This window comes from Panthera onca, chromosome C2 (assembly GCF_046562875.1).
Source record: "Panthera onca isolate mPanOnc1 chromosome C2, mPanOnc1 haplotype 2, whole genome shotgun sequence".
NCBI lineage: Eukaryota > Metazoa > Chordata > Mammalia > Carnivora > Felidae > Panthera > Panthera onca.
This window is the reverse complement of record NC_138347.1, coordinates 3,909,979-3,935,153: the sequence shown is the minus strand read 5'-3', so window position 1 is coordinate 3,935,153 and position 25,175 is coordinate 3,909,979. Positions and strand designations below refer to the sequence as shown.

The 25,175-nt window shown below is 57.6% G+C and overlaps 1 protein-coding gene and 1 long non-coding RNA gene across 2 annotated transcripts in view; one reads left to right on the top strand and one right to left on the bottom strand.

Annotated features, from left to right (window-relative positions):
• The window catches only part of UMODL1 (uromodulin like 1), a 70,131-nt gene that overhangs the window by 9,643 nt on the left and 35,313 nt on the right, over nucleotides 1-25,175 (top strand). Inside the window, exons 6-10 of the mRNA XM_078452741.2 lie at nucleotides 6,669-6,830; nucleotides 7,633-7,754; nucleotides 9,803-9,989; nucleotides 22,439-22,693; nucleotides 24,419-24,531. Of these exons, the coding sequence (XP_078308867.2) occupies nucleotides 6,669-6,830; nucleotides 7,633-7,754; nucleotides 9,803-9,989; nucleotides 22,439-22,693; nucleotides 24,419-24,531 (839 nt within the window). The remainder of the gene's footprint in view (nucleotides 1-6,668; nucleotides 6,831-7,632; nucleotides 7,755-9,802; nucleotides 9,990-22,438; nucleotides 22,694-24,418; nucleotides 24,532-25,175) is intronic.
• Nucleotides 2,531-4,355, bottom strand: LOC132684025 (uncharacterized). The gene is made up of 3 exons (XR_009612533.3): nucleotides 3,846-4,355; nucleotides 3,407-3,462; nucleotides 2,531-2,612 (listed from the first exon to the last, which is right to left on the bottom strand). It is a non-coding gene; the product is annotated as an uncharacterized LOC132684025 (long non-coding RNA).

Sequence of the window (25,175 nt, the reverse complement as noted above, 5' to 3'; positions counted from 1 at the left end):
GTCGGGGTGGAGTACAAGTTCCCAGGTGGTACCGATGCTCCCTGGGGACCCCACTTTGAGAACTTCTGTTTGGGCGCAGTGGCTCTCAGGCTTGCTGCACATCAAAGGCCCTGGGCAGCTTTAGAAACACTGATGGCTGGGTCCAGTCCTCAGAGATTGTTATAGAGTTGGTCTGGGGCATCGCTGGGGCATTGGAATTTTTTTTTTTTTTAAAGCTCTCGATCAATTTGAACACGTAGCTGAGTTTGAGAACCAGCACTGCAAATCTCCTCTATATTGACAGCCAATCTTTTCCTTTTAACTTTTTTCAATATTTATTTTTAAGAGGGAAAGAGAGAGACAGAGTGTGAGTGGGTGAGGGGCAGAGAGAGAGGGACACATAGAATCGGAGGCAGGCTCCAGGCTTGGAACCATCAGCACGGAGCCTGATATGGGGCTCGAACCCATGAACTGTGAGATCATGACCTGAGCCGAAGTCGGACGCTTAACCGGCTGAGCCCCCCCCAGGCGTCCCTGGCCTTTTAAAAATTTTTTAATGTTTATTTATTTTTGAGAGAGAGAGGGCAATCTTTTGTTTTTAAAAGTTGCAGTGGAATGCTTTCTTTAACTGAAATCCTAATCCGAGCCTCCATGTGTGAAAGAGACAGAAAGGTCCCCTCGGCCCCTCTCACCCCCTGGGGCCCCCAAGTCCTCCTCCTTCCTCAGGGCTGTTGGGAAGATGCTTGGGGCAGTTACCAGGGTGCGCTGTGTGGCTGTGTCCCGCCACTGTCTGAGCCCTCCTGACACGGAGGGAACGTTCCAGAAGACCTCTTCCAGGTGAAAGGATGCAGGTGTGTGTGCATGGGTGGGTGGCGGTGGCTGTTACATTTGAGTCAGTACCAGATCTAAATGAGTTTCTGAGCCTCATAAGGTCTCCCTGGCCCCACCCAGTCAGGGAGGGGAGGTAGGAAGGATGTGGCTCCAGTGAGTTCCGAGGGGCCACCCCAAGGCATGAGGTCTGCCGCCTCCAGCGGGCACCCAGCGGCAGTCTAGGGGGTCTGGGAGGGGCACCCCACGTGACCCACCCCCAGGGCACATGGCCAGGATGGCAGCGGGCTGGGGCCTGGACGCTGCACCCAGGGGCACCGGCCCCCTCCCCACCCAGGGGCTGTAGGACGTAGTTGGGGCAGCCCTTCCAGAAGGCTGCGTGGGCTTGGCTCCCTGAGTCATGCCGAGCACGCTGTTCTCAGGTCGCCCGAAGCAACCCCACGGGCATGGCTGATGCTTGCCCACCATCACCACGCTGCCACCACCAATAAAAACCAGGTGGGGATGTATGACCCCAGGGCCCCCAGCCTGGTGCCACCTGGCTGTTCCCACTGACGCCCTAAAGAGTCCCCTGGTGTCCTGCCCAGGTGCTGGATCTGGGGAGTCCCTTCCCGTGCAGACACTGGCCCGTTTTCCGCTTTCACTGTCTTCCAGGGCCACGTGCACGAAGGGAGCCCCGCGGGGAGCACCTCTCTTCCTGGGGGTGGTGGGGGACCCAGTGTGGGTACCTTGGCACAGAGGCTCAGGACCCAGTTAGGTAGCGGGTGGGTGCAGCCCTGCTCTGACCATTTTCACCAGGGAAGGCCACACTCTTCCCACCTGCTCGCTGTTGTAAGATCACTCGACTAGTGAGGTCACCTGTCCGGGGGCCGGAGGAGCCCCCCCCCCCAGCCCCCGTCCTGCTGACTGGTGTTTTCTGTGAGGCTGCTCACAGAGGGAGGGCTGGCGTCCCCTCCCCGCCACCTGCTGTCCATCTGTCTTGCCTTCGACAAGCCAGCCCCCAGGAAATGCCTCTCGTGGGACATCAACCCCACTTTTGGAGTCTCGGCACCTTTAACTGGGAACTCACCAGGTGTGGAGAGGGCCAGAACATTCTAGTTAGAGAGTCCCACAGGCAGGGCTCTCTGGGAAGCTGCAGGTAATGGCGGGGCTGTGGCGGGGGACACACGGGGAGCGGGACGAGGAGGATTCCCTGCCGGGTTGACCAGCAAACCCTGGGGCGGCGGGTGACAGATTACTCCAGACCCCTGAAGCAGAGAAAGGAGAGGGCGAGGGGGCCAAGCGCTCTAGGGGTGACGCCCCGAGCAAAGCTCTTCTCCGGTTTTTGCTGAGAATCTTACCAGTATGTTTCAAGGGGTGCAGGGGAAAGGGACGCGCAGTTTCCAAAGCAGGGACAAAGCATACTCCTAAGTGATCCAGGGCAACTGTGCGATCAGGGTAGTGATGTGCAGGCAGCGAGGGGAACGTGACGGGGGCGATGTATACGTCATAGGAAGGGGGCTGTTTTGCTGCTTTCGATTAAGCATTTACAGGGTGAGAAAACATGTTGCCCCACAGGCTGCTTCCAGCCTTGACCTTTCAAAGGAGACCCGTTTTCCTGGTCTGCTTTGCTGCTTCTCAGCCAGCCAGCTGTCTCCCGGGCTACAAACTTTCCCGCCTTAAATCTTAGCCGGCCAGGCTCTATAGGCCTCCACAGTTCCCCTGAGGACTAGAGGCCCCTCAGAGGTGACTGAGTGCGGTTGGGGTCCCCCTGGGCCTTCGAGGCATCATTCCAGCAGCAGTGTAGAGAGGAGGCCGTCAGGAGCCTTCAAGGAAGGAGAAGGGGAAGAGGGCCTTCCATGAGTGTGTCCTTTGTGACAGGCCAGCCGGGCAGATTCCTGGTCACCAATGGCCAGGAGCATTGCCTTTATGCAGAAGGAGTCACAGACGGGGGAGGCAGGTGACTTGACCGAGGTGGCATGGACATGGGCTTTGGGCTCCCCACCCCCCCCGTTAGATTGGAGGAAGGGGCCGTGGTGGTGGTGGTGGGGGTCAACATGGCAGGTGCAGGTGGGGGGGGGGCGGACGCTGAGCTCGGGCCTCTTCCCCAGGAAGGCCCCTGTGTGGTGCCAGGGCCTGGTGCCACCCCGCAGCTGGCTGTGCGAGCACCGTGACCTTCTCCACGCTTGCTCGGCTCCTTGGATCAAAGTTGGTCCAGAGGTGCCTGGTGACAGGCTGGTTCTTCAGAACAAGTCTCTCTAAGTGACCCGGGAGCCCCGCTGGTTATTTGCACAGAACAAGGCAGGGCCAGTGCCTGTGTTAGCTGGGGGCGGGGGGGAGGGCAGCCTGGGAACTTGGGGAGGACACGCAGGCAGAAGGTAGTTCCCTCCGAGTGCGGGCTGACTTGCATCTTCGCAAAGGGCTGGGAGTCCTACCCCCAGGCCGCGGCGAAACCTCAGACCTGCCTGCTTCTGTCCCCTCCCACCCAGCACCCGACCATCTAGAAAGGGAAGGCAGGTAGAGTACACGGGCGATGTTCCCTTCAGTCTACGTGACTTTTCCCGTTATTTCTTTTAAGTCCAGCACCGGGGAGGCAACGATAGGTCCCGCGTGATTTTACTTCAATGCAATTGTTAACACAATTACGACAGTGAATACACGAGCCGCGCAGGAAATCTGGAAACAGAAAAGAACAAAGAGAAATTAGCATTAGCCCACTGCCCACAAATGACCACCATCAATGGTCACCACCAAGACTCTCTTGGAGTCTTCATTCGGGGCAGACATTCTAGAAAAGCATGGTCACCCTGGCCGAGACTTTTCGTACTGTGCTCTTACCGCTTAGCAATGTATCTGGAACATCTGTCCTGTCAATAAGTATTATGCCGCAGCATGACTTAATGGCCACATGGCATTGCCTCATATGGACGGATGTATCAGCACTTACTAAGCAAGCCCCTGCCACTCCACGTCTCGTTGTTTCCAGCTCTTTATTATAAAGAACGCCGTGATGAGTATCATATGCTACAAACAGTGCTGTGGACCGATGCGTGACTCACTCATGATGAATTCCTGGGAGCGTCTCCACCGATGCTCGCCAACTGCAGAGACGGCCCCGGTTCCCGCAGGCTCACGGGAAAGCCCAGGACCCCAGGGGGCCGGGAGCCTCCCCAGGCTGACGACCAGGACCCCTTTGGGGAAGGAGGTCTCCGAGGAAGGAGGCCGGGCGGGACGATTATTCCAGAGCCGATCGGATTCCGAGCCCTGGGGAGAGCTTCAGTGCCGCTGCCCAGACGGAAAGCTCCGGGCTGGCTCGTTGAACTGTAACTAACCCCGGGTTGCCAGGCACTGGACAGTCCTGTTTCATTGTTTGTGTTGAGTTAGTGGAAGGAGAAGCAGATTTTTGACTTTCCCCCAAGTTCGAATTGTTGAGTGTTCTCTTGGGCTCTCAGCAAGCCGTCCAGCTCTGAGGACGGGGGGTAGGGTGGGGGGCAGCGGCAGCCCATTTAAGATGGACTTCAACTTGAAGTCACTTCTGTTGAGATCAGGCAGCCATTTTGGGGAGCCGGTTTTTCTTGGTGGCCCCTATTTTCTTTCCATGTAAATAAACCTCTTAGTTTAGGATAGCTGCAGATTTACAGAGAGGGTGGCAAGACAGTAGACAGATCCCGCACAGCCGCCCCAGCTCCCCTGATGGTAGCGTCTTTCATTACCATGGTGCATTTGTCCCAACGCAGGAACCAACACTGAGCATCGCTGTTAATTCAACGTCACGCTGTTTTTCGGATTTTGCTTTTTTTAAAAAAAATTTTTTAACGTTTATTTATTTTTGAGAGAGGGAGAGACAGAGACAGAGCACAAGCGGGGGAGGGGCAGAGAGAGAGAGGGAGACACAGAGTCTGAAGCAGGTTCCAGACACAGAACCCGACGCGGGGCTCGAACCCACAAACCGTGAGATCGTAACCTGAGCCGAAGTCGGATGCTTAACTGACTGAGCCACCCAGGCACCCCGGATTTTCCTTTATTTAAATTATTTTTATATATTTTTTTACATTATTTTTGAGAGACAGACAGAGCACAGCAGAAGAGGAACAGAGAGCGAGGGAGACACAGAATCTGAAGCAGGCTCCGGGCTCCGAGCTGTCAGCACAGAGCCGGACGCGGGGCTCGAACTCTCGAGCTGTGAGATCATGACCTGAGCGAAGTCGGACGCCCAACCGACTGAGCCACCCAGGCGCCCCGGATTTTATTTTTTAACCTGATGTCATTTTTCTGTCCCGGGAGCTCATCTTACATTTAATCTCCTGTCTCCTTAGCCTTGAGAGCGTTAGTTTTTACGATGGGACAGAAAACAATGGACTTGAGGTCCTTGAACAGTGGCGCTACAGGGATGCTGTTATTCCCAGCCCAGCGAGGACCTCAGGCTGTGCCACAGGCCCACCCTCCATGCCCCCAAAGCCAGACCCGGCGTGGCAGTGCCTCCAGGACTTTAGACATCAGAACAGCCACCCGGAGCCCGGGAAGCGGCGAGGGAGCCAGGGACAGCGTGGAAAGGAAAATGGTGTTGAGAGCGAACTTCGAGCCCTTGCTCAGCAGCGTGGGTCCGGCAGCAGGCAGCGGCCTGGCTCCGTGAGAAGAGCAAACACAGACTCTCCTCTGGGCAGTTTTGGCTTTCTCTTCCCCTCCTTGGCTGGCACAGCCGCCCCGGGTGATGGGCTCCCACGCAAGGAGGGGCCGCCACCTCCCTTCTGTCCGTGGAGCATCCTGCGGAGACCGCCGGGGAGTCCCGAGGGCTGTCCCTGGGACTGCAGCCCCTCTGGCTTCCCTTCCATGTGGGACCCCACGCGTCTCCCAGGGGCTAACCTTCCCCTTTGCGGAGCCTGGTTACCCGCTGGCCTTCTCTGCTCTCCCTGGAGCCCAGAGGGCCCAGAGCTGCACTTCCAAAGGCCCGGCAGGGTGCAGGGCCTTAGATGAATCCGGGCAGAGCCGGGGGGGCCTGTGTGACAGCAAGGTAGCTGGAGCCCTCATCCCCGGGGTGGGAGACAGGAAGGCTGTGATCACACGGGCCTCTCCTCAGACACCTGCACCGGGGTCGCACCTTCTTGTGCCCCTCCCTGCCGCCTCCAGCCTCCTTGGTCCCCAGCTGCACCTCTGGTGTGTGGCCCCGTGAGCTGTGGCGGGTCCTGCCACAGGAGTGTCCCCAGCACAGCGCCTCCCTTGAGGGCAGCACCCTGGCTCCACTGGGGTCAGGTTCTCTGCCCTGCTCTTGAGTTTTCTATCATCCTGAGCACCAGCACCTTGACTCCTGGTCAGTCCCCTCGAGCCCCCAGATTCTCCAGGAGTTTCACCACGTCTCAGTCTTCAAAGGCCCTGCGTGTCTCCTCTACTCCTGGGCCGAGTTTCCACAGGTCTATGTGCGTACTGGCCTCCATCCCCTGGAATCCCAGTGTCCTGAAGGTGGGGACTTGGCCTCCGGCCCACTGCTGGATCCTGGGCACCTAGCCCATGCCCGGCACATAGTAGTTGCTAAGTAAATGTCGAGTGAGTGAGTGAGTGCGTGAGCCACTGGGACACAGAGCAGCAAGGGGGCCTCTAGAGGGGCGGTGCAGCCCCTGCACTTGGCCTAGAAAGGAGACCCCCAGGGTGCCAGTGGACACTGTCCTCCTTCCGGGAAAGATGGTTAGACTATGTTAAAGTCAGAGCGAGCGGCCCTCGGTGGTGGCTCTGCAGGATGTGGTGAGGCAATGCCCGGCCCAGGACACGGCCCTCGAGTGGGTCACGCTGTGCGTCTCCGGGAACCGCGGGTCGCATCCGGTGCCCGGGGGGGCCCGGACGCCGTGCCCGCTGCCAACGTCACTGATGGCTGATCACTTTCCCTCCAGCCCTGAATCGGTCCAGGGAGTTTGCCTCGAGACCCGGGGTCTGCCCCGCGGTGGGGCCAGGAGCACCCGCCTCGCCGTGCACACTGGACACAGACTGCCCCGGGCTTCAGAAGTGCTGCGTCTCCCCCCGGGGCCACCACTGTGTGGCTCCCGCTCCCCGAGGTAGGGTCGAAGCTCTGGTCTGGGTGAGCCCGCAGCCCTGTGCACGGGCCACGTTCTGCTCCCGGGCAGTGTCTTTGTCCAGATCCGGCCGCTGAAGTCTCAGGCGGGGAGAGCTCACAGGCGCCCCGGGGAGGGAGGATATTCCCGCAAGAGCAGTGACCCCGATCTCCCGAGTGTGCCCGAGGCAGCCCGGGGGCCCGGGATGGTACTCGCCGGCAGCTGGGCTGCGTCCCGGTGCAGAGGCGCAAGGCTGGTGGCAGGTGGCTCCCACAGCACCCCAGGGACCCAGGACGCTGTCGGAGCATTGGTTTCGCGGGTGTGTGGCCCGGCCCTCAGCACACACCTGTCGGATCTGGAAAGCTCTGCTCTCCCCCGTAGGCTGCCCCCAGGGGAACGGGCTGGTCAAGGCTCAGAACTAGGGAAACATATATAAATAATGCGTACGTGTCATACGTAACGTATGTCATAGTATCAGTAAAATATGTACTATCTTCGTGTGGTTATGTGGTAACAGGTATACATAGTATAAAATAGTATCTGTGTGTGTGGATTATGCTGTTACACTGCATACATGAGCGTAAATATCACACATACTATATACCGCATACCTAGCGCACGTTGTGTGTAATAATAACCTCCATGGTATACGTAGCATTACGTATATTACAGCGTAAGAGAAGTGAGCTCAGCAGGTGGGGAAAGCGTCCCACACTGTCCCTGGCAGCAGATTTCTTTCTCTGGGGCTCCGTTGGCCCCGGCCTGCCCCCAGGCCTGCGGCTCACTGGCGTGTGCCCTCACGCAGCTCCAGAGAGGGACCCGGTGACCTTCTGGTACGATGTGACCGTCCTGGTGAAAATGGCCTTCAAGGAGCTGGAGGAGGTGGACCCCAGGCTGCTGAATCACATGCGGCTTCTGTACTCCATGGTAGGTGGGGGCACAGAGAGCCTGGTCAGGGCTCCTTTCCAGGGCAGGCGGCCCCGGGCTGACACAGGTGGAGACACTGGGTGGGAACCGAGGGTCGGGGAAGGTCCCGCCGGTGACCCTGGAATGGCTGGCTCAGAACCGAATGTGAATTCTTAAGTTTTGTTTTTTTTTTTAACGTTTATTTATTTTTGAGAGAGACAAAGGCACAGTGTGAGCGGGGGAGGGGCAGAGAGAGCGGGAGACCCAGAATCCCAAGCAGGCTCCAGGCTCCGAGCTGCCAGCACAGGGCCCGACGCGGGGCTCGAACCCACGAGCCGCGAGATCGTGAGCTGAGCCGAAGTCGGACGCTCAACTGACTGAGTCCCCCAGGCGTCCCCCAATGTGAATTCTTAACTAAAAAAGAGCAGCTTGCAAGACGTATGCATCGTGTGCAATAAAATGCGCACGGGGCGGTGTTCCGAGGGGGGCCCGTTGAAAGGCACCCCCTCGTGGTGCGGGCCGTGGCTGCTACGGAGACATCCACCTGGGGGCCTAGGCTGCACCCCTCCTGCGACTGGGAGTCACGGGGTCAGTGTCAGAGTGGAGTCCCTCTTCGATGTTGAGACCAGCTGGCGGTGGGGGGGGCCCGAGACAGACGGCACCCACACTCCCCTTGCTCCGGGCCGTCCGGTAAAGCAGCGAGGCAGGTATTCCAAGCCATCGCCTTCACCTGGAAGCCTCCTTGCCTGTCCCAACCGGAAGTGATTTTTGTCTCTTGGTGGCCTGTGGACGGGCTGGGCTGGCCAGTCGGCCGTTCGAAACGTGGCTCAGAAGCCAGACTTCCCGGCGAATCCCGACACGGTACTCATTGCTGTGTGACCTTGGGCAAGTTACCTGACCTCTCTGTGCCTCAGATGCTTCCATTAAATAAGGATCATTATAATCCTACCTGAGACAGGGGGTTTGAGGTTTAAAAAGCACACGTGAGGAGCTTACGGTGGTGCTGATGACGTAGGTTGTGAGCTGTGGTTTTTGGCATTTGGAGTAATGTTGTCCTGAGTCACCCCTTTTCTCTTATGAGTGGGTGCTGCCCCTCCAGGCACACTGTGACCACCTGTGGGGGGACCTGCCTCCCGCGGGCTCCCGGCTGAGGCCAGCACGGGGCTCCCTGATGCAGGGACTCCCGCGAGGCTCGAGCCGGCACCCTGTTCCACCTCCCACGTCACAAGCTGTGTCCCTGCCCCCGTGAGGGGTGTTTCCGGTCTGCCGGGGACCCGGGCTCTAGCGCCCCCCAAACCGCCTCTTGGGTCAACGCTATCTTGGGGTCTGGAGACACGAGGACGGGGAAAGATGAGTTTGTATGAATTGAGGAAAGAGGTCATGACATCTCAAAAACAAAGCAGAAAGTGAGACCCAGACGCGCACGACAGGAGACCGGGGGTTCCCTCCCTCTGGTTCCGCGCCTGATTCAGGGCACAGGTGGGGCTGGGGGGCCTGGGGCCGATGTTTCCCGTGGGGCGGCTGTGACACAGGCGGGGCCCACACAGCACACGCGTCCCCCCGCTCGTTCTGGAGGCCAGGAGGCCGGCACGGAGGTGCGGGCAGGGCTGGCTCCTGCCGAGCACCGTGAGGGAAGGGTCCGTCCCAGGCCCCTCCCTCCCGGGCCTGCAGAGTCCACCTCTGTGTCCAGGACACCGGTCGAACTGGACAAAGGGCCACCCCAATGACCTCGTCATCAGTAATGACATCGGCAATGACCCTATTTCCAGATACGGTCACGTTCCGAGGTTTGGGGGTTAGGACTTCAACACCGGGGTTTTTGAACGGGACACGATTCGAGCCGTGACAACCGTGTCATAAAAGTATTTAGGGTCTGGTTTGCAGGACGTCTGCTGGGGTGATGACAGATGTAGAAATGTTGCAAAGGGTCTTTTCTGCAGAGTAGCGTGGTGTGTGTGTGTGTGTGTGTGTGTGTGTGCATTTGGTCTGCACCCCTCCTGGCCTCAGTCTCCCCGTCTGCCCGATGGGGTGCCCGTCCACTGAGTGACGCTCTGACTCTGGCTCCACAGGTCACCAGTGCCTTGCAGCCGCTGCACCCCTCCGTCCACCACCTGCAGTCGGCCAGTGGGGACCCCTCGACCACGGTGTCGCAGCTGCTGCTGGGCCTGCCGTGGCCAGTGCCCGTGGCCAACGTCTCCGCGACGCTAGACAGCATCGTGCAGCGCGTCTATGAAGTGATCGACATCCGGGTGCGAGGTGCTGCCTTTCCTCTCCTTGGTGGCCGTGGCGGGGGGCGGGGCTGCAGGGATGACAGTCCAGCAGGTGGGGGGTGGTCCGACCTGCGTTCAGCTCATCCTGGCCCAAACCGGGTTTAAACTCCAAGCTCCAAAGTACGGGTTCCAGGAGGGTTTCGCCCTCGCTCTGCCCTTCCCCCGCCTTCCTCCGTGTCTCCCCCACACCGCCCTGGGTCCTAACACCCCAGTGCCGGTCAGCAAATCCCAGAACAGATGAACCCCAACCTGTTCCGTCAGCTCTCGGCTCCCTCACTGTCCCTCTTGCCTTGGGAGGCCCGTCCAGGACAACTGTCCAAAACCGAACTTGGTGAAGCACACAGAGGTGGCCTTGTGTCTGGAAGAGACCGTCTGTATTTCTTCTTGTGTGTGGGAGGGGTCTGTGTCAGGGGTCGGCAAACATTTTCTGGAAAGGGCCACACAGTAAATGTTTTGGGCTGCGGGCCACGTGGCTTCCGTCTCAACGGCTCAGCTCTGCCCTCGTGGCCTGAAAGCAGCCGTGGATGGCATGTGAGCGGAAGGCTGAGCCCCGTGGAATGTTCTTGCCCTCGGGAGGCAGCTGCCCCTGCTGCTCCCCAGCTGCGGGGCGATGGCTGCTCTTGCCGTTGCAGCTTCTGTGACACCGAGGGTCACCCTAAGGGGGGCGCGCCAGGGTCTGGAGGCCGCCGAAAACTCCGGCGATTGCATTTTACTCCCTTCGATATCCACAGATGTTCTTGAAGACTGAGCCGAGCCGTGCCAATAGGAGAAGAGGCTGTGTTGTCCGCTCCGACAGGGCCCTCGGTCGCAGACCATGGAAGGCACCTGTAGTGTGCACACAGGGTTTGCGACTCCAGGCCGCGAGATAAGGCACAGAGCAAGGAACTCGGGGCCGTCCCGTAGGGGGTCAGAGAGAGTCCACTAGAGGACAGTGTGGGGAGAGACTAACGAAGGGGGGCTTGGTCTAGGCTGGACATTCTCTGTCCATCTCGTCTAGAGGGAGGCAGATGCCAACACCGAGAGAAGCCGTGATTGGTCAAGAGCGAATAGTCACTCATTTGGCCAAGGGAGTGGGGTGGTGTTCCGCAGGTGACTCGGTGGTTCGTGTTTTCCATCTGGCTTGGGTGGAATGTCAAGTGGCCTCGCTCTGTCCCCCTTTGTCCTGGCTGCTCCGGGATCGAATGGGTATCCTCGTCTGAGCCGCTGTTCCATGAGACTGGCCGACGGGAGAGTGGCAGGTGCCTTCTGAATGCCGGAAGCAGTGGCTCCTTTCTGGTCCAGAAAACTGCTCGTGTACGAAGTTTGTCCTTGGGCAGGAGGTGGGACCCCATCACTCATGACCCTTCAGACGACACAGCCCCAAAGCACTTCTCTCAGGCAGCAGCAACCACCTGGGCACATCCATCCATTCATTCATCCATCCATCCATCCATCCATTCATCCATCCTCCAACCATCTATCTATCCTCCATCCATCCACCATCCACCATCTATCCATCATCCACCCCATCCACAATCCATCCATCCATCCATTCACCCATCCATTCACCCATCCATCCATCCATCCATCCATCCACCATCTATCCTCCAACCATCCATTTATCCATTCACCCATCCATCAATCCATCCATCCATCCATCCATCCATTCATCTTCCAACCATCCATTCATCCATTCATCCATCCATCCACCATCCATCCTCCAACCATCCATCCATCCATCTATCCTTCCACCATCCATCCACCATCCATCCATTCATCCATCCTTCCACCATCCATCCACCATCCATCCATTCATCCATCCATCTCTTCATTCAACCATCCATCCATCCATTCATCCATCCATCCATCCATTTATCTATCCATTATATCCACCATCCATCCATTCATCCATCCATCTATTCATCCATCCATCCATTTACTCATCCATCCATTCATCCATCCATTCATCCACCATCTACCCATCCACCATCCATCCATCCATCCATTCATCCATCCTCCAACCATCCATTCATCCATCCATCCATCATCCATCCACCATCCATCCACAATCCATTCATCCGTCCATTCATCCATCCACGTATCTGCCATCCATCCTCCAACCGTCCATCCATCCATTCATCCATCCCATCCATCCACCATCCATCCACCATCTATCCACCATCCATCCATCTATTCATCCATCCATCCATCCATCCATCCACCTATTCACCCACCCATCCACCATCCACCATCTATCCATTCATCCATCCATCTATTCATCCATCCATTCCCATGTGCAACACACTCTAATGAGTGTTTGCTATTTGCCAGGTACTCTTCTAATGGACCCTTCAGTGCCCAAGAGCCCTTGATGCCTTGGCTCCCATTTCAGTAGGGAAGACAACACAGGTGTGGACAAATACCAAAGGTGGGGAAGTGGTTCAGCTACTGAGACTAAGGAGAGTGGCAGGTGAGATGAGGCCTGCAGGAGGTGGGGGGGGGGGGCAGTCTCAGGTGCTGTGGCCAGGGAAGGCCCCTGGACAGGGTGACCTTTAGGCAGAGACCAGAGTGCAGTCGGGGGTAAGCTGGCAAGGAGGATGCGTGACTGAATGACAAACCCCAAAGATGTCTGCATCCTGACTCAGGGCCTGTGATCCTGTCCCTTACCCAGCAGAAGAGACTTTGCAGATGGGATTAGCTAAGGGTCTTGAGGTTCGGGGGGTGATCTTGGATTATTTGTAAGGGCAGAGTCACCACAGGGTCCTTATAAGAGGGGGGCAGAGCCAGGGAGAGGAGATGTTCGAGGGAGACTCCCCTGGATTCTCCAGAGAAACACAACTCTGCCCACCCCCGCATCTTAGACTTCTGACCTCGGAACCTAAGAGTGGATTTCTCTTGTAAGCACCACGTTTGTGCTCATTCATTATAGCAGCCCCGGGAAACTCAGACCCAGGGTGAGGCCAGGCCCCAGCAGAGGCGCGTGCACGGTGGAGTCCAGGAACGTGGAGGTGGTGGGCACGGGGCGCAGTGGAGGGGTTGGGGACAAGGGGGCAGGACCTTGTGCCGGTGTGGTAAGGCCACGCAGATTCTTCAGTCTTTATTCTGGAAACTTGTAGACAGGTACGAGCACAGAGAGGAGTGTGATGAAAATGTGCTGTTCCCCTGGGACCCTTTCTGCTCCGTCTCTGTCCCCATCGGCCGCTCACCCCCACCCCATTATCCGGAACCCTCTCCACCATATCACTTCATCTGTCACGGCTCCAGGATGTATCTCTAGGAGATGAGAGTAAGAGATGTTTTTTAATTTTTTTTAAATGTGTTACTTATTTTTGAGAGAGACAGAGTGCACGCAGGGGAGGAACAGAGAGAGAGGGAGACACAGAATCCGAAGCAGGCTCCGAGCTGTCAGCACAGAGCCCAACACGGGGCTCGAACCCACCAACCGTGAGATCATGACCTGAGCCAAAGTCTGACTCTCAACCGACGGGAGCCACCCCGGTGCCCCAAGACTGAGAGATTTTAAAAAACACCCAAACACCATCTCATACCATCCTTTAAAAAACCAAAACGAGGGGCGCCTGGGCGGCTCAGTCAGTTAAGCGTCCGACTCTTGATTTCAACTCAGGACATGATCTAACAGTGTGTGGGTTCAAGCCCCGCATCAGGCTCTGTGCTGATGGTGCAGAGCCTGCTTGGGATTCTCTCTCTCCCTCCTCCTCTCTCTGCCTCTCCCCTGCTTATGCTCGCTCGCTGTCTCCCTCAAAAATAAATAAACATTAAAAAAAACAAAAACAAAACAGGAGTTCCTTAGTATCATCAAACATCCAGTCTGTTGAGATTTCTGATGCCCCATCATCCTCCCCATCATTTCTTAACAGTCTGTTTGAGGTGCAATCTGGGGTTTCCCCTCCACCTCTCTGGGGTCCACCTCTCTGGTCCCTTTGCCCAGCTGAGTTTCCCGTAAGCTGGGATCTGCCGAGTGGCATCCGGGAGGAGCTGCCACTACCTGTCCCCTCCTCTGAATTTTCTACACCACAGCTGGTTCTTCCTTTAATGGTGCCCAGATCCCTGAGCATTTGGTGAGGCCAGTGGATCCTGTCACAAAATGTGCCCAGGTGCATCAAATGCACAGATGACGAGGCAAACTGACCGTACGGGGACACACTTATCAAAATCTTATGACCCCGAATGGTGACACAGCTGTCCGAAGCCACACTGTCCCCTCCCATCCCTTGGGTCCCCTGTCCATTGCTGGGCGTGGCCGCTCCGTCTCCCCACCGGAAGCCTTCACAGGAGGGGCACGCCTGTGGCCTCTCGTCTCAGAGATTCCCGAGGGAATCAGGTGGTTGTCTACTCTGGAACCACCTCCGTAGAAGACACTTCCCTGTCACCTTCCTTTCCCTGTGTCCCCACTTTCCTGCTCCAGCTTCCCGAAGTAGCTGCTTAGGAGTCCTCGTCTCAGGTCCTGCTTCTGGGAGAACCCAAACTGAGTTGGAAGCTCTGCACAGCCTCGTGTACTGATTAAATCGTGCAGTTTAACCGTGCTAAACCATCCAGAGGATGCTAGAGAAGCGCCAGACTGTCCTGTGGTAGGCGGCTTCTGTGGTTTCTGTGGGTACCAGAGCCTTGACCGAAGGAACGACTACATTTTATTTTATTTTATTTTATTTTATTTTATTTTATTTTCTTTCATTTTATTTTCTCTTATTTTATCTTATATTATTTTTTTATTTTATTTTATCTTATCTTTTATTTTATTATTTTATTTTATCTTATTTAAAAAATGTTTACTTATTTTTGAGAGAGAGAGAGAGCGCACAAGCAGGGGAGGGGCAGAGAGAGGGAGACACAGAATCTGAAGCAGGCTCCAGGCTCTGAGCTGTCAGCACAGAGCCCGACACAGGGCTCGAACTCACGAACCACGAGATCGTGACCTGAGCCGAAATCAGATGCTTAACCAACTGAGCCACCCAGGTGCCCCAGGAAAGGCTGCATTTTAATTAGACGCTAGCAAAAATAAAGATTCTTTGTCTCATCTACATTCCTGGAGCCCTGATGTCTGCCTATGATCCCCATCCAGGGCACGAACCCCTGATGTAGGCGCACCATGGGATTCAGATTCAGGTTTGACCCTGTTTTGGCAAGACTCCTTCATACTCCACAGGTGGTGCCCCTTTCTTCCATGATACGTGAGGTCCCGTTCCTATGGCTTCAGGAGCAAGCAGGACATTGCCGTCTGTCCTTGGAGTCAGACCAGACTCTGGAGGGCGCTCAGCGGCAGTCGGGACGATATGACTGCACCTGTGTTCAGGCGTGCTCTGCTGTTGGGCAGAGAATAGACCAGAGGGGTCGTGGCAGACCCCAAACCCGGTCTCTCCTTCCTTAGTGACGGCACTTGGAGTGAGCTTTGTGTGGATGTGTGCCCAGCCGCAAAGACCACTTTTCCCTACCTCCTTTGCAGGTAGGGTGGCCCATGACTCACCTTAGCCAATGAGATACAGCGGAAGTTTCCAGGGGGGGTTGGGAAGACTGCCTGAGGGCACCGGCCCTGCTGAGACCAGGGTGGGCCCGGGACTAAGATGGCCAAGGCCGTGTTCACGTGGTGAACACGCGGTGACTTTGAGGATAGACCCTCGGGACGGAGGAGCACAGACAGCGAAGGAGCCCGGGCCTGAGGTGGCTCAGACGTTCTCCACGTGAGGGGGACACCTGCGGGCCCAGCCCCGTTCTGTGGGCTTTCCCACCATGTGCAGCGACTGACCCCCCTGTAACTGAGCTGGGCAGGGTGCAAAGCGGGGTACGCGGGAGCAGCGGCTGGCGGGGGACAGCGGGCGCGCTGGGGACACACGTCGGCGGGCGACACCAGGCCTCGCGACCGGGCACGAACTGCAGGCGGGGGCTGGCGGGAGAGGAGGGTGCAGGACGGGCTGTGACGGGCTTGGCACCTTCGCTTTGGACTTGGCCCACCGCACGCGGTCCCGTTCTTCCTCCCAGAACCTGATTTGTTACTTTAACAGCTTGTACCTACGGAGGAAGGGCAAATGCTGGTGTCGGTGCCCCAGCAACTGTTTCTGTCTTCTTGGTCACTCCCGGGTTTTTGGCGCTGTTTAAATCCTGCCGTCAGTGCGGTTTTGTTCCTGGCTTCCCTCACTCACCATCCTGTCACGGAGAGTTTTCCAGGACGCAAACCGGTCTTCACGAGTATGGTTTCCGATGGCTGGGTAACAGAGCGGTCCCCTCGTACGCGGTTTCGCTTTCCACGGTGTCACTTACCCGCGGTCTGAAAGCCGACGAAGTTCCCTCCGATGTCATGTCGGCACGTAGCCTGGATACGTGGGTATCTTGTCACAATGCCCATCAGCGCAGGAAGGGTGAGTTCCGGGCGGTAAGATATCTTGAGAGAGAGAGGCCACGTTCACGTAACTTTCGTCACAGAATATTGTTATGATTCTATTTTGTTGTTACTGTCGCTAATCTCTCCCCGTGCCTGATTTATAAGTTGAGTTTTATCACAGGGACGTACGCAGGAGAGCACAGAGTATGTGAGAGGGTGCGGTGCCACCCGTGGCTCAGGCATCCGCTGGGGCTCTTGAGATGTCCCCCCCGCGGAGAAGCGGGGACCCCTGTGATCACCTTCCGCAGCAATGACATGAGGTTTTGTGCAATCTTCCTCATGGGGGGGGGCACTCAGTTTGCTCCCAACATTCTGCTCTGCAGACCAGAACTTCCACTGACTCTGCAAAGTGGTTGAGGAGAGTGTTGTTATCACTGAGCATGAATTGATTGGCAGTGTAATTCAATGCCTTTCCCCTTTAAAGGAGCATCACAGTGAGGTCCCTCCCTTTGCTCATAATAATAACACGGCCAAGAGCTGCTTAGCACTTAACTCACCCTGGCTTTGTAATAAGCTCCTTATGGTCTCACCTCGGTTAACCTGTAGAGCGCCCCCAGGAGGCACCTGCCCCTATCACACTTACTTTCAGAAGAGAAAGTCCAGGTAAAGGAAGGTGACCATTGGCACAAGGTCCCAAGCTGGTTCTCACGGACAACCCGGTCCCCGTCCGTCACCCGAGGCGACCTTTCCTAGCAGTGTTCTGGCTGGAGGACACCTCTCCGATTTTGAATGATCTGTTCCTGACCCAGAGCCGCCACGGGGCATCCCGCTGGCCGTGTCCCCGTGTGTAGGGTCAGGAGTGGACCAGCACTCTCGGGTGGTGGGATTTTTCTTTGCTGATGCAGAGCCGGACTGGGGTGATAATTGAAGGTTTTTATTTACTGACTCTTCCCGCTCTGCTGTGGGTAAGGGGCAGAGGCTGTGAGCCCCCGCTGGGGAGGGGGCTGGTCCCCAGCACCCCTCAAGGAGCGGGCGGTGTGCAGTCCTCTCCCACTGGAATGTTCCATCTCGCGGCAGGTGAAATCCCACGGGGCCGGGAGGCTCGTTTCCTGGTCACTGCCAGTGCATCCCTGTACTTGGCAAACAGTAGGCACTCAGCAAGTGTTTATTAGCGGTGCCTATTCCTCGGGTCCCCGGGTGTTAAAAAAAAAATGCACCTGCCAGCCTCACTTCCGGCCACAAAACGCTCCTCTGCTGTGCTTCCTGACTTTGGGGTCTGATTCGACATCAGCACCACCCTCCACGCGCAAATGTGCCCGCTAAGCCTCACACAGAGCCTCCCGCAGACCATCCTCTGTCTCCTGTACTGTGGCCTCCGGGGGAGAATCCTGTCCTTCGGCGAGCACAGAAGGTTGGAATACAGTCACCGAAAATCCTCTGGCTAGTAACCTGAAAAGACAGCAGACCCCACTCACCGTGAGGGATGCCGTCAGCCAGACTCTGCCAGGCTGTTCGACGCCGTGGGCGACAAGATTCCCTCGAGATCAAGGGCCGCTCGAGAGCGAAACACAAGTTGGGAAAAACTCTGCACCGCCCTGACCTCACTTCTCGCAGGGCAGGAGAGACACAGGCGGCGTTTCCAGACCAGGAAGGCGGAGTGAATCCCCACTGCACATCGCTCAGGGAAGCGGCATATGTTTTCCATTTAGACGCTGATATAAATGAGCAGTCTACTGGAATGGTTTGGAAGTACAGACCCATGGAAAAGACAGCACGAATCCCCGATGCTGTTCCTGTGAAATTAGTCATCCAGTGAGTGACGCGATGGGCGGCTGGATTCTTGCACAAAGCAAGAGCCGTCAGAAGTAACCTCGCGGTGCCTGCTTCTCTTGCGGGAACACGATCTGTTTTCGGGATCAGGTAGAACTGTATTCAGGGTCCCCCTAACTCCCTCCCACACTGTCTCCTTCCCAACTGGCGCCTCGCAGCTGTTCCGCTCCATGAAGAAACGTCTCGCCAACCTGTGGCCTGGCCAGCGCAGGGCTGCTGGCTGGAGAGGCGGCCGGGGCTGGCGAGAAGCAGCCTTTCAGGTTCACGGACGCCAGCGTTCCTCGTTGGCGGCCAGGCTTCCGATAACCGGGTGCTCAGCATCTTGGCTGGAGTCCTCCGCATTTCCACCTTCACAGGGTGACACCTTTTCAGGTGGCAAGCTGGCAGGCTGCAGGGAAAAGAGGAACAGAGGCGGACCCGGGAGATCACGGGAAAGGGGGCGTTCCCGGTAGCCCCTGATCTGCTTCTCCAGAGATGGGTCAGGGTTGCCCAGAAGAAACGCGGTTCCAGACCCGGGGACGCAGGGAATCTGCTGTGTCACTGAGACAAATGTCAGGTTCCGGATCTGGCTCACGGCTGTAGGATGGTGGAGACGTGAGGGCAACGGTACCCTCGGATCACGCAGAGTCAAGAATTGGGCATTATGTTCTGGGGCCACGTTTTCAGAGGAGCGTTGGAAAGCTCTAGGGCGATGGGAAGGTGTCCTGCTAGTGAGGGACAAGAACCCAAGTTGTTGGGAAGACAGAGGGAGGGGGTAGAAGGACCGTTTCCATTTGAAACGGCTCCGGGTCTGTCCTAGGGAGGTGCGATCAGCCTTCGACTGTGAGATGTGCAGCAAAGCATGTAGGAAGCTTCCCATAAGCAGCACTGTCCAGCCGGCAGTGGCCTGGAAAGCGGTTTAAGAAGAGGCCACCTCCTGGATGGCTGTGGCAAAGAGCCACAGACGAGGTGCCTAAAACCACAGCCACTGACCCTCTCACGCACCTGGCGGACCTGGAGGACGGGAGTCTGGTGATGGCATTTGGGGTCAGCCCTGGTGATCCAGGATAATCTCATCTCGAGATCCTCAACTTGCTCCTACCTACAAAGACCCTTTTCCCAAAGAAGGTGGCATTTCTAGGTTCTGGGGATTAGGACCTGCTGTCCTGGGAGGTCACTATGCAGTATAGCACCCAGGTGGGATAGACAGCAAGTGACTTTGTCGTTACTTGTTGGACAGTGTTGCCGTTGACTGCCTCCTTGACCTTTCCGGGCCTCAGTTGTGTCCTCTGTAGCATGGGATCCTAGTAGAGCCATCATGTAACGTTGTTGGAAGGACTAAACGGGAAAACCTGCCTGGTGCCCACGGCACTCGGCAAACGTTGGCTGTACCCACATCACTGACAGCTCGCACGGCGGCATGAACGGTGTCATGGGAGAGGGAGCTCAGAGCTCCCTGTGAGTCCCCACGGTCCAAGTCCCTGGAATGGGGCCACGCTGGCTCGGTCATTTGGGCACGCGTGTCTGGCACGCCAGTGGGCTTTAATTCAGCGTCGTTTCCATCAGTGTCGGTGGTGATGCTGAGCGTGCAGTGATGTTGGATGAACGTCGAATCACGCGAAGTTACCGCGGTAGTTGGTCAAAAATGGTTCAATGTGGACAAGTGCGAATAGCTCCGGGTGTTCGATGGGAGAAAGAGCCACGTGAGTGCTTGGTGGTGGCGTTCATTACCCTCGGGGGAGGGGGGGCTCCTCAGGCCCCCAGACTCTCTCAGCGGCGGGAATGTTGGGCCCACGGCGGCACGGAAGCTTTCACAGCATTCAAAACGGCCGGGTCGGCAGCTTCTTGGCCCAGGGACCTAGGGACCGACTGCATCTTAACTGAAGAGTGACTGAATCTCCAGCCAGCCCGGTACCTTCTAGACTCTTCCCGTGCCCCATTCATCAGGTCATTTCACAGATGTAGCGACAGCCTTTTTCATTTTTTAAAAATTTTATTAAAACTTTTTTTTTAATGTTTGTTTATTTTAGAGAGAGACAAAGAGCCCAAGCAGGGGAGGGGCAGGGAGAGGGAGACACAGAATCCAAAGCAGGCTCCAGGCTCTGAGCTGTCAGCACAGTCGTGTGGCCTGCCTACGTGGAAACATTGTGCTTTGAGTGGATTTGGGGAGAAGGCTTGGTAGCCCTTCCTTGCTTTTCCCACGACCCCTTTGTTGCTGAGGGGCAGGCTGACCACCACGTGGTTGTTGGAAGGTTGGGGGCATCTTTTTGATTTCAGGGTTCCAGTGGTGGGGAGGTGGGGGTGAGACCCACAGTCTCAGGCCCCGAGACCTGGCCGCCCCTCGGCCAAATCACGTCTTCCTTTTCTTGCCACAAAAGATGGCATCGGGAAGGATGTGAAACTGCGTTCCTGTCCGTTTGCGTGAGAAACGCACAGAAAAATACTGGACAATTCAGTAAAAAAGACACTCCCATCCTAGCAGAGTCACCAGGAACAGTGAGGAGTGAGATGGGCACCGGTCGTGGGCGAGAATGACGGCGGAGGAAGGGCTGGGCTCACCTGGCATGAGCGTCCAGTGGTTTATATCCACCTGCTCGGGGGCCCCGTGGGGGCTCAGTGGGGAAACACACTCACACAGGGCTCTGTGATTTCAGGACACGGCAAGGCTGGGCGAAGGACAAGAGTGGGGCACGAAACTTGATTCTGAGCCTCCTGGCAGCCGAGGCAAAACAGGCTGAATTGTACCAGCGTTTATTTTTGACTGAGAGGAGGAATACGCATTTGTCCAGAAAGACAGGACTTTGTCATGCTATTGGAAAGCATGTGTCCTATGAATCCTTATGTGAGGGGCTTGGGGGAACGTCAGACACTTTTTAATTATTTTTTCTTTACTTTGGATTTTCAAAGATTTTTTTAAAAGCCTTCATGGCTTGTTTTCTATAGAACTCAAATTCTGATGTAAAAATTATGGTGACTAGACCAAGGGCCGTCTACTTTTTACAGAATTCCTATTTCCCAAAGAGAGACTGACTTCTGTTTGAGTATTCAAACAGGTCTTGGTTGTTATGTTAGAGTACTGCTCCCTGAAGCGGGGATTTCGACAGGGACATGCGAGGAGCCCCGGCCTGACTCGTGACTCTGGCTTCCCTCCGAGCCAAAGCTTCCGAGTGATGAGCGATCCCGGCGGAGGTCCTTGGGCAGATGACCACAAGCGAGTGAATCAGAACACTGGGGCCCTGTGACTCGGGGTCGAGATCACATTTACAAACATAGCACAGAAATGGCACACCCCATGTGTGCTCATCTGCTCAGGCAGCCCGAACAGAGCACCACAGCCTGGGCGGCTTAAACGACAGAAACCCACTCGCTCCCAGTCCAGGAGACTGAAGTCCCCGATCCAGGCGTGGGCAGGGCTGGCCTCTCCTGAGGCCTCTCTCCTGGGTGTGCAGACGCCGTTCCCTCCCGTGTCCTCACCTGGTGGTCCCTCTGTGTGTGTCTGTCCTGATCTCTTCCCATAGGGACACCGGTCAGATTGGAGTAGGGCCACCCTCGCGGCCTCACTTTAAATCACCTCTTTAAAGACCCGATCTCCAAACACAGTCACATTCGGAGGTGCTGGGGGTTAGGGCTCCAAGGGATGAATTTGGGGAGGACACAGTTCATCCCCTGACGCACCATCGTGGCCACAATGCAAACACTTGGGTTGCATTTGTGTTGGTTCTTGTGAATAACGCTGCAATGAACATGGGGGGGCGGGTGCCGGTGTCTCCCGGAAAGTGTGGTTTCTTTGCTCTGAATACACGCCCAGAAGCGTGGGGTAGATCTATTTTTAACTTTTTGAGGCACCCGCATCCCGTCCCCGCCATGGGCTCACCACACCCCCACCTGCGGCGCACGTCCGCATCGGCGACCGTTCTCTCTCGTCCTTCTGATAACTGGCCACGCTGACAGGCGTGAGCTCGTGTCTGCGTGTGGTTTTGATTTGCATTTCCTGATGGTCAGTGACGCTGAGCATCTTGTCACGTGTCTGTTGGCCGTGCGGACGTCTTCTTCGGAGATCCTCTGCCCACATTTTAACTGGATTGTGGGGGGCGTTTTTGCTGCCGAGTTGTAGACGTCCTCGCTACGCCTTGGATGTTGGCCCCTTCTCGGACACGTGACTTGCGAACATTTCCTCCCGTCCTGCGGGCTGATGGTTCCCCTTGCTGTGCAGAAGGGTTTTATCTTGGCCTGACGGAGTCCCACTGCTGGCTTTTCGCCTTTTCGTTGCTTCTCTGGTGTCGCCTCATCTTCCTCGTTCTCTTCTTCCACAGACTGCCCTCCCATCCGGGACTACATGACCCTCAACGTCACCAGCAGCAGCTTTCGGGTGTCTTGGCATTTACATTCTCCCTGGCCCCGCACTTTCCACGTGCAGGTGTACAAGGGGGAGGAGCTCCTCCGGAGCGCCAGGACCGCGGGGAGGAGCCTGGAGGTGGCGGGGCTGGAGGCCGGAGAGCTCTACGGGGTGCGGACCGGCTACCAGGGGTGCGGGGCCAACGTCACCGCCACACTGGCCGTCAGAACCGGTAAGGGCACGTGTGCGCGCTCTGCCTGCTACCTGTGGTCTCCCCTCGCGCCCCTACGTCACATCTCGTCCGGGGGGCTCGCTCTCCTACCTGCAGTGAGGAGGGTCCACGGGGCACCCTGCGTTCAGGTTGGAAGGACTGAGAAAGCAGAGAGCGGGGCGGAAAGTGTAACACAGCAGAAAGGGTAGAGATTCGCACGCGCTGAGAGACTTCGCGCACCGAGTTCTCGGGGCTGAGTCTGTGACTCCCCCAAACCGCAGCTCACATCACCTGAAAGCCTCATGGCGCTGCCTCGCTTCCCCCGCGACGCACTCGAAAAGCTACCGTGGTGCCCGCTACGTGGGTGCCGTGAAGGGGTTTTCTTGCACCTAAACCAACATGTTATAGGTACGAGCTGGGGATTCAGTTCCAACAGGGCAGCTGGCGTGGCCCGGGGAGGGGGGGCTCTGCAGGTGGCCGACTTCACCCCACCTCGTGACTTGATGCCCCCTGGCCGGGCCAGGCGGCCCCTGGGTGGGGCAGGCCCCGGTCACGTCGGTGGCGGGAGCCGTGTCCTAGGCGGCCGCTGGCTGCGGACGTGGGTGCCGGGGACGGTAAAGCTCCCTGACACGGACACAGCAGCACGCAAGACGCAGCGGGGGGCCTGTCCCGTGCGGGGCTTAGCGCCAGTGACGGTGGTGGTGGGCGAACGAGGGACGGAATGAGCAGGCCTCTGATGACATCGGCCTCTACCCTTTAAAAGCTCTATTGAGTTAGTTCGGCCGCGTCAGGAGCCCCTGGGAGGTGGTGGGCATTCTCGCGGAGAATGCAGACTCCCCGGGCGCAGGTGGGCACTGACCTTCCAGGAGGCTTGCGCCGTGGGCAGGGTCGAGGCTGACGTCACAGGGACACCTGTTTCCTCTGAAGATGGGCGAAGGTCCAGAGTGGCACGGCGCACAACGCGGGTGACATTTCCGGGGCCCTCGTGGTGTGTGCACGCAGCGGTGGTAAACGGCCCCTGCGACCCGAGCTCGCTAGCTGGGGAGGGGAGAGGCTGCTAGGTGAGCGGACACGCGGCGACACAGCGGGCTCGGCCGCCGACCTCGGTTTTACGCTCAGGAAAGGAAGAGCTGGGTGTCACCCAGTCCCACCTCACTCCCCCAGCTTTTCTTGTGTCCGAAGGACAGGTGCCTCCCTCGCAGGTGACCGCCCCTGCTGCTTGGCCTGGGGCAGAGTGTGCTTTTACGTGGGAATTTCGGGGCACAGACCCGGAAGGCCCCGGGCGGATGGGACGCATTGGTCACGTTAGTGCTGGGGCCCCGGGTGGGTCCGGCGTGAGGACCTGGCTGGCTGGCTGTGTGCGTGTGATCGGGCTGGGAAAGTGGCAGCCATGGGGGGTGACGGATGACCACAGGGGCCTTCAGACCCTATGTGTGCCGGCTGAGAGCCGGTTCCCGCGCAAGGGCAGGCCTCTGCCCCTGTCCCGCCCGTCCCTGCCCTGGTGTAGAAGTGTGTGTGTGTGTGTGTGTGTGTGTGTGTGTGTGTGTGTCAGGCGGCTCCTGCCCTCCAGCACAGAAGTAAACCACCCTTACATCACGTCCCCCAACGCGGCTCCCCGATCCAGCAGCTTCTCTCTATCCTCCAACAAACGTCCCCTCAAAAGAAGAGGCTTCCTGGGAAGCGGTGCCAGCAAAGCACGTGACTTTTGATGGCCGGCGTCCGCTACCCTGTCCCCCGCTGTTGCAGATGCCCGGGTATTCCAAGTCACCGTCAGGGTCCTCAACCGCAACGTGACGGGGGCCCTTCTCAACCGCAGCAGCACCGAGTTCCGGGACTTTTCTCGACAACTGCTCCACGAGGTAAAGCCAAAGTGCCACCACGGTGGCCCATGGTGGGCGGAGGGGGCGTCTGGGCGAGCCTCCCGCGTGCACCCGCCCCCACGCCGAGCCCCTTCTCTGCGACGGCGCCACAAGGGCGCGTCCCCCCAGCCCAGATCCCACGGTGATTACCCACGTGCTCCCCGCATGTGGGGCACTCAATCTAGATTTGGGGCCAAAGCGTCTCGGAAGACCGTGCTTTGATTCAGACGGGCTCTGTCACGTGATGGTGCAGCCGGGCTTTCTGTGGAACCTTCCATCCGGGGGACCTGGGCATCTGCCTCCCGCTCCGGGGCGCCTTCGCTCGAAAGGCCTGTAGCGGGGGTGCCCGTACCCATCCCTCTCCGTGGCTAACCGGAGCCATCAGCCCGCGGCCAGGGAGAGCCAGGCCAGCGGGGACCCGACTGGGGAGCGAAGCAACTTGCTGAACCGTCCAGAACCATGGATGGCCTGAGATTTTCCCTTTCCTGCAGACCGATGACTTAGCCCGTTTCGGTCGGGAGGCGCCGGTCGAAGACGCGAGATTCACAGCGCGGCAGGCAGCGTGAGCCTCAGGCTGCTGCCAGTTCCCTCTGGCCCACGAGTCCCACGGGAGTGACACGGAGGGGCCGGGGGGGGGGGGGGGA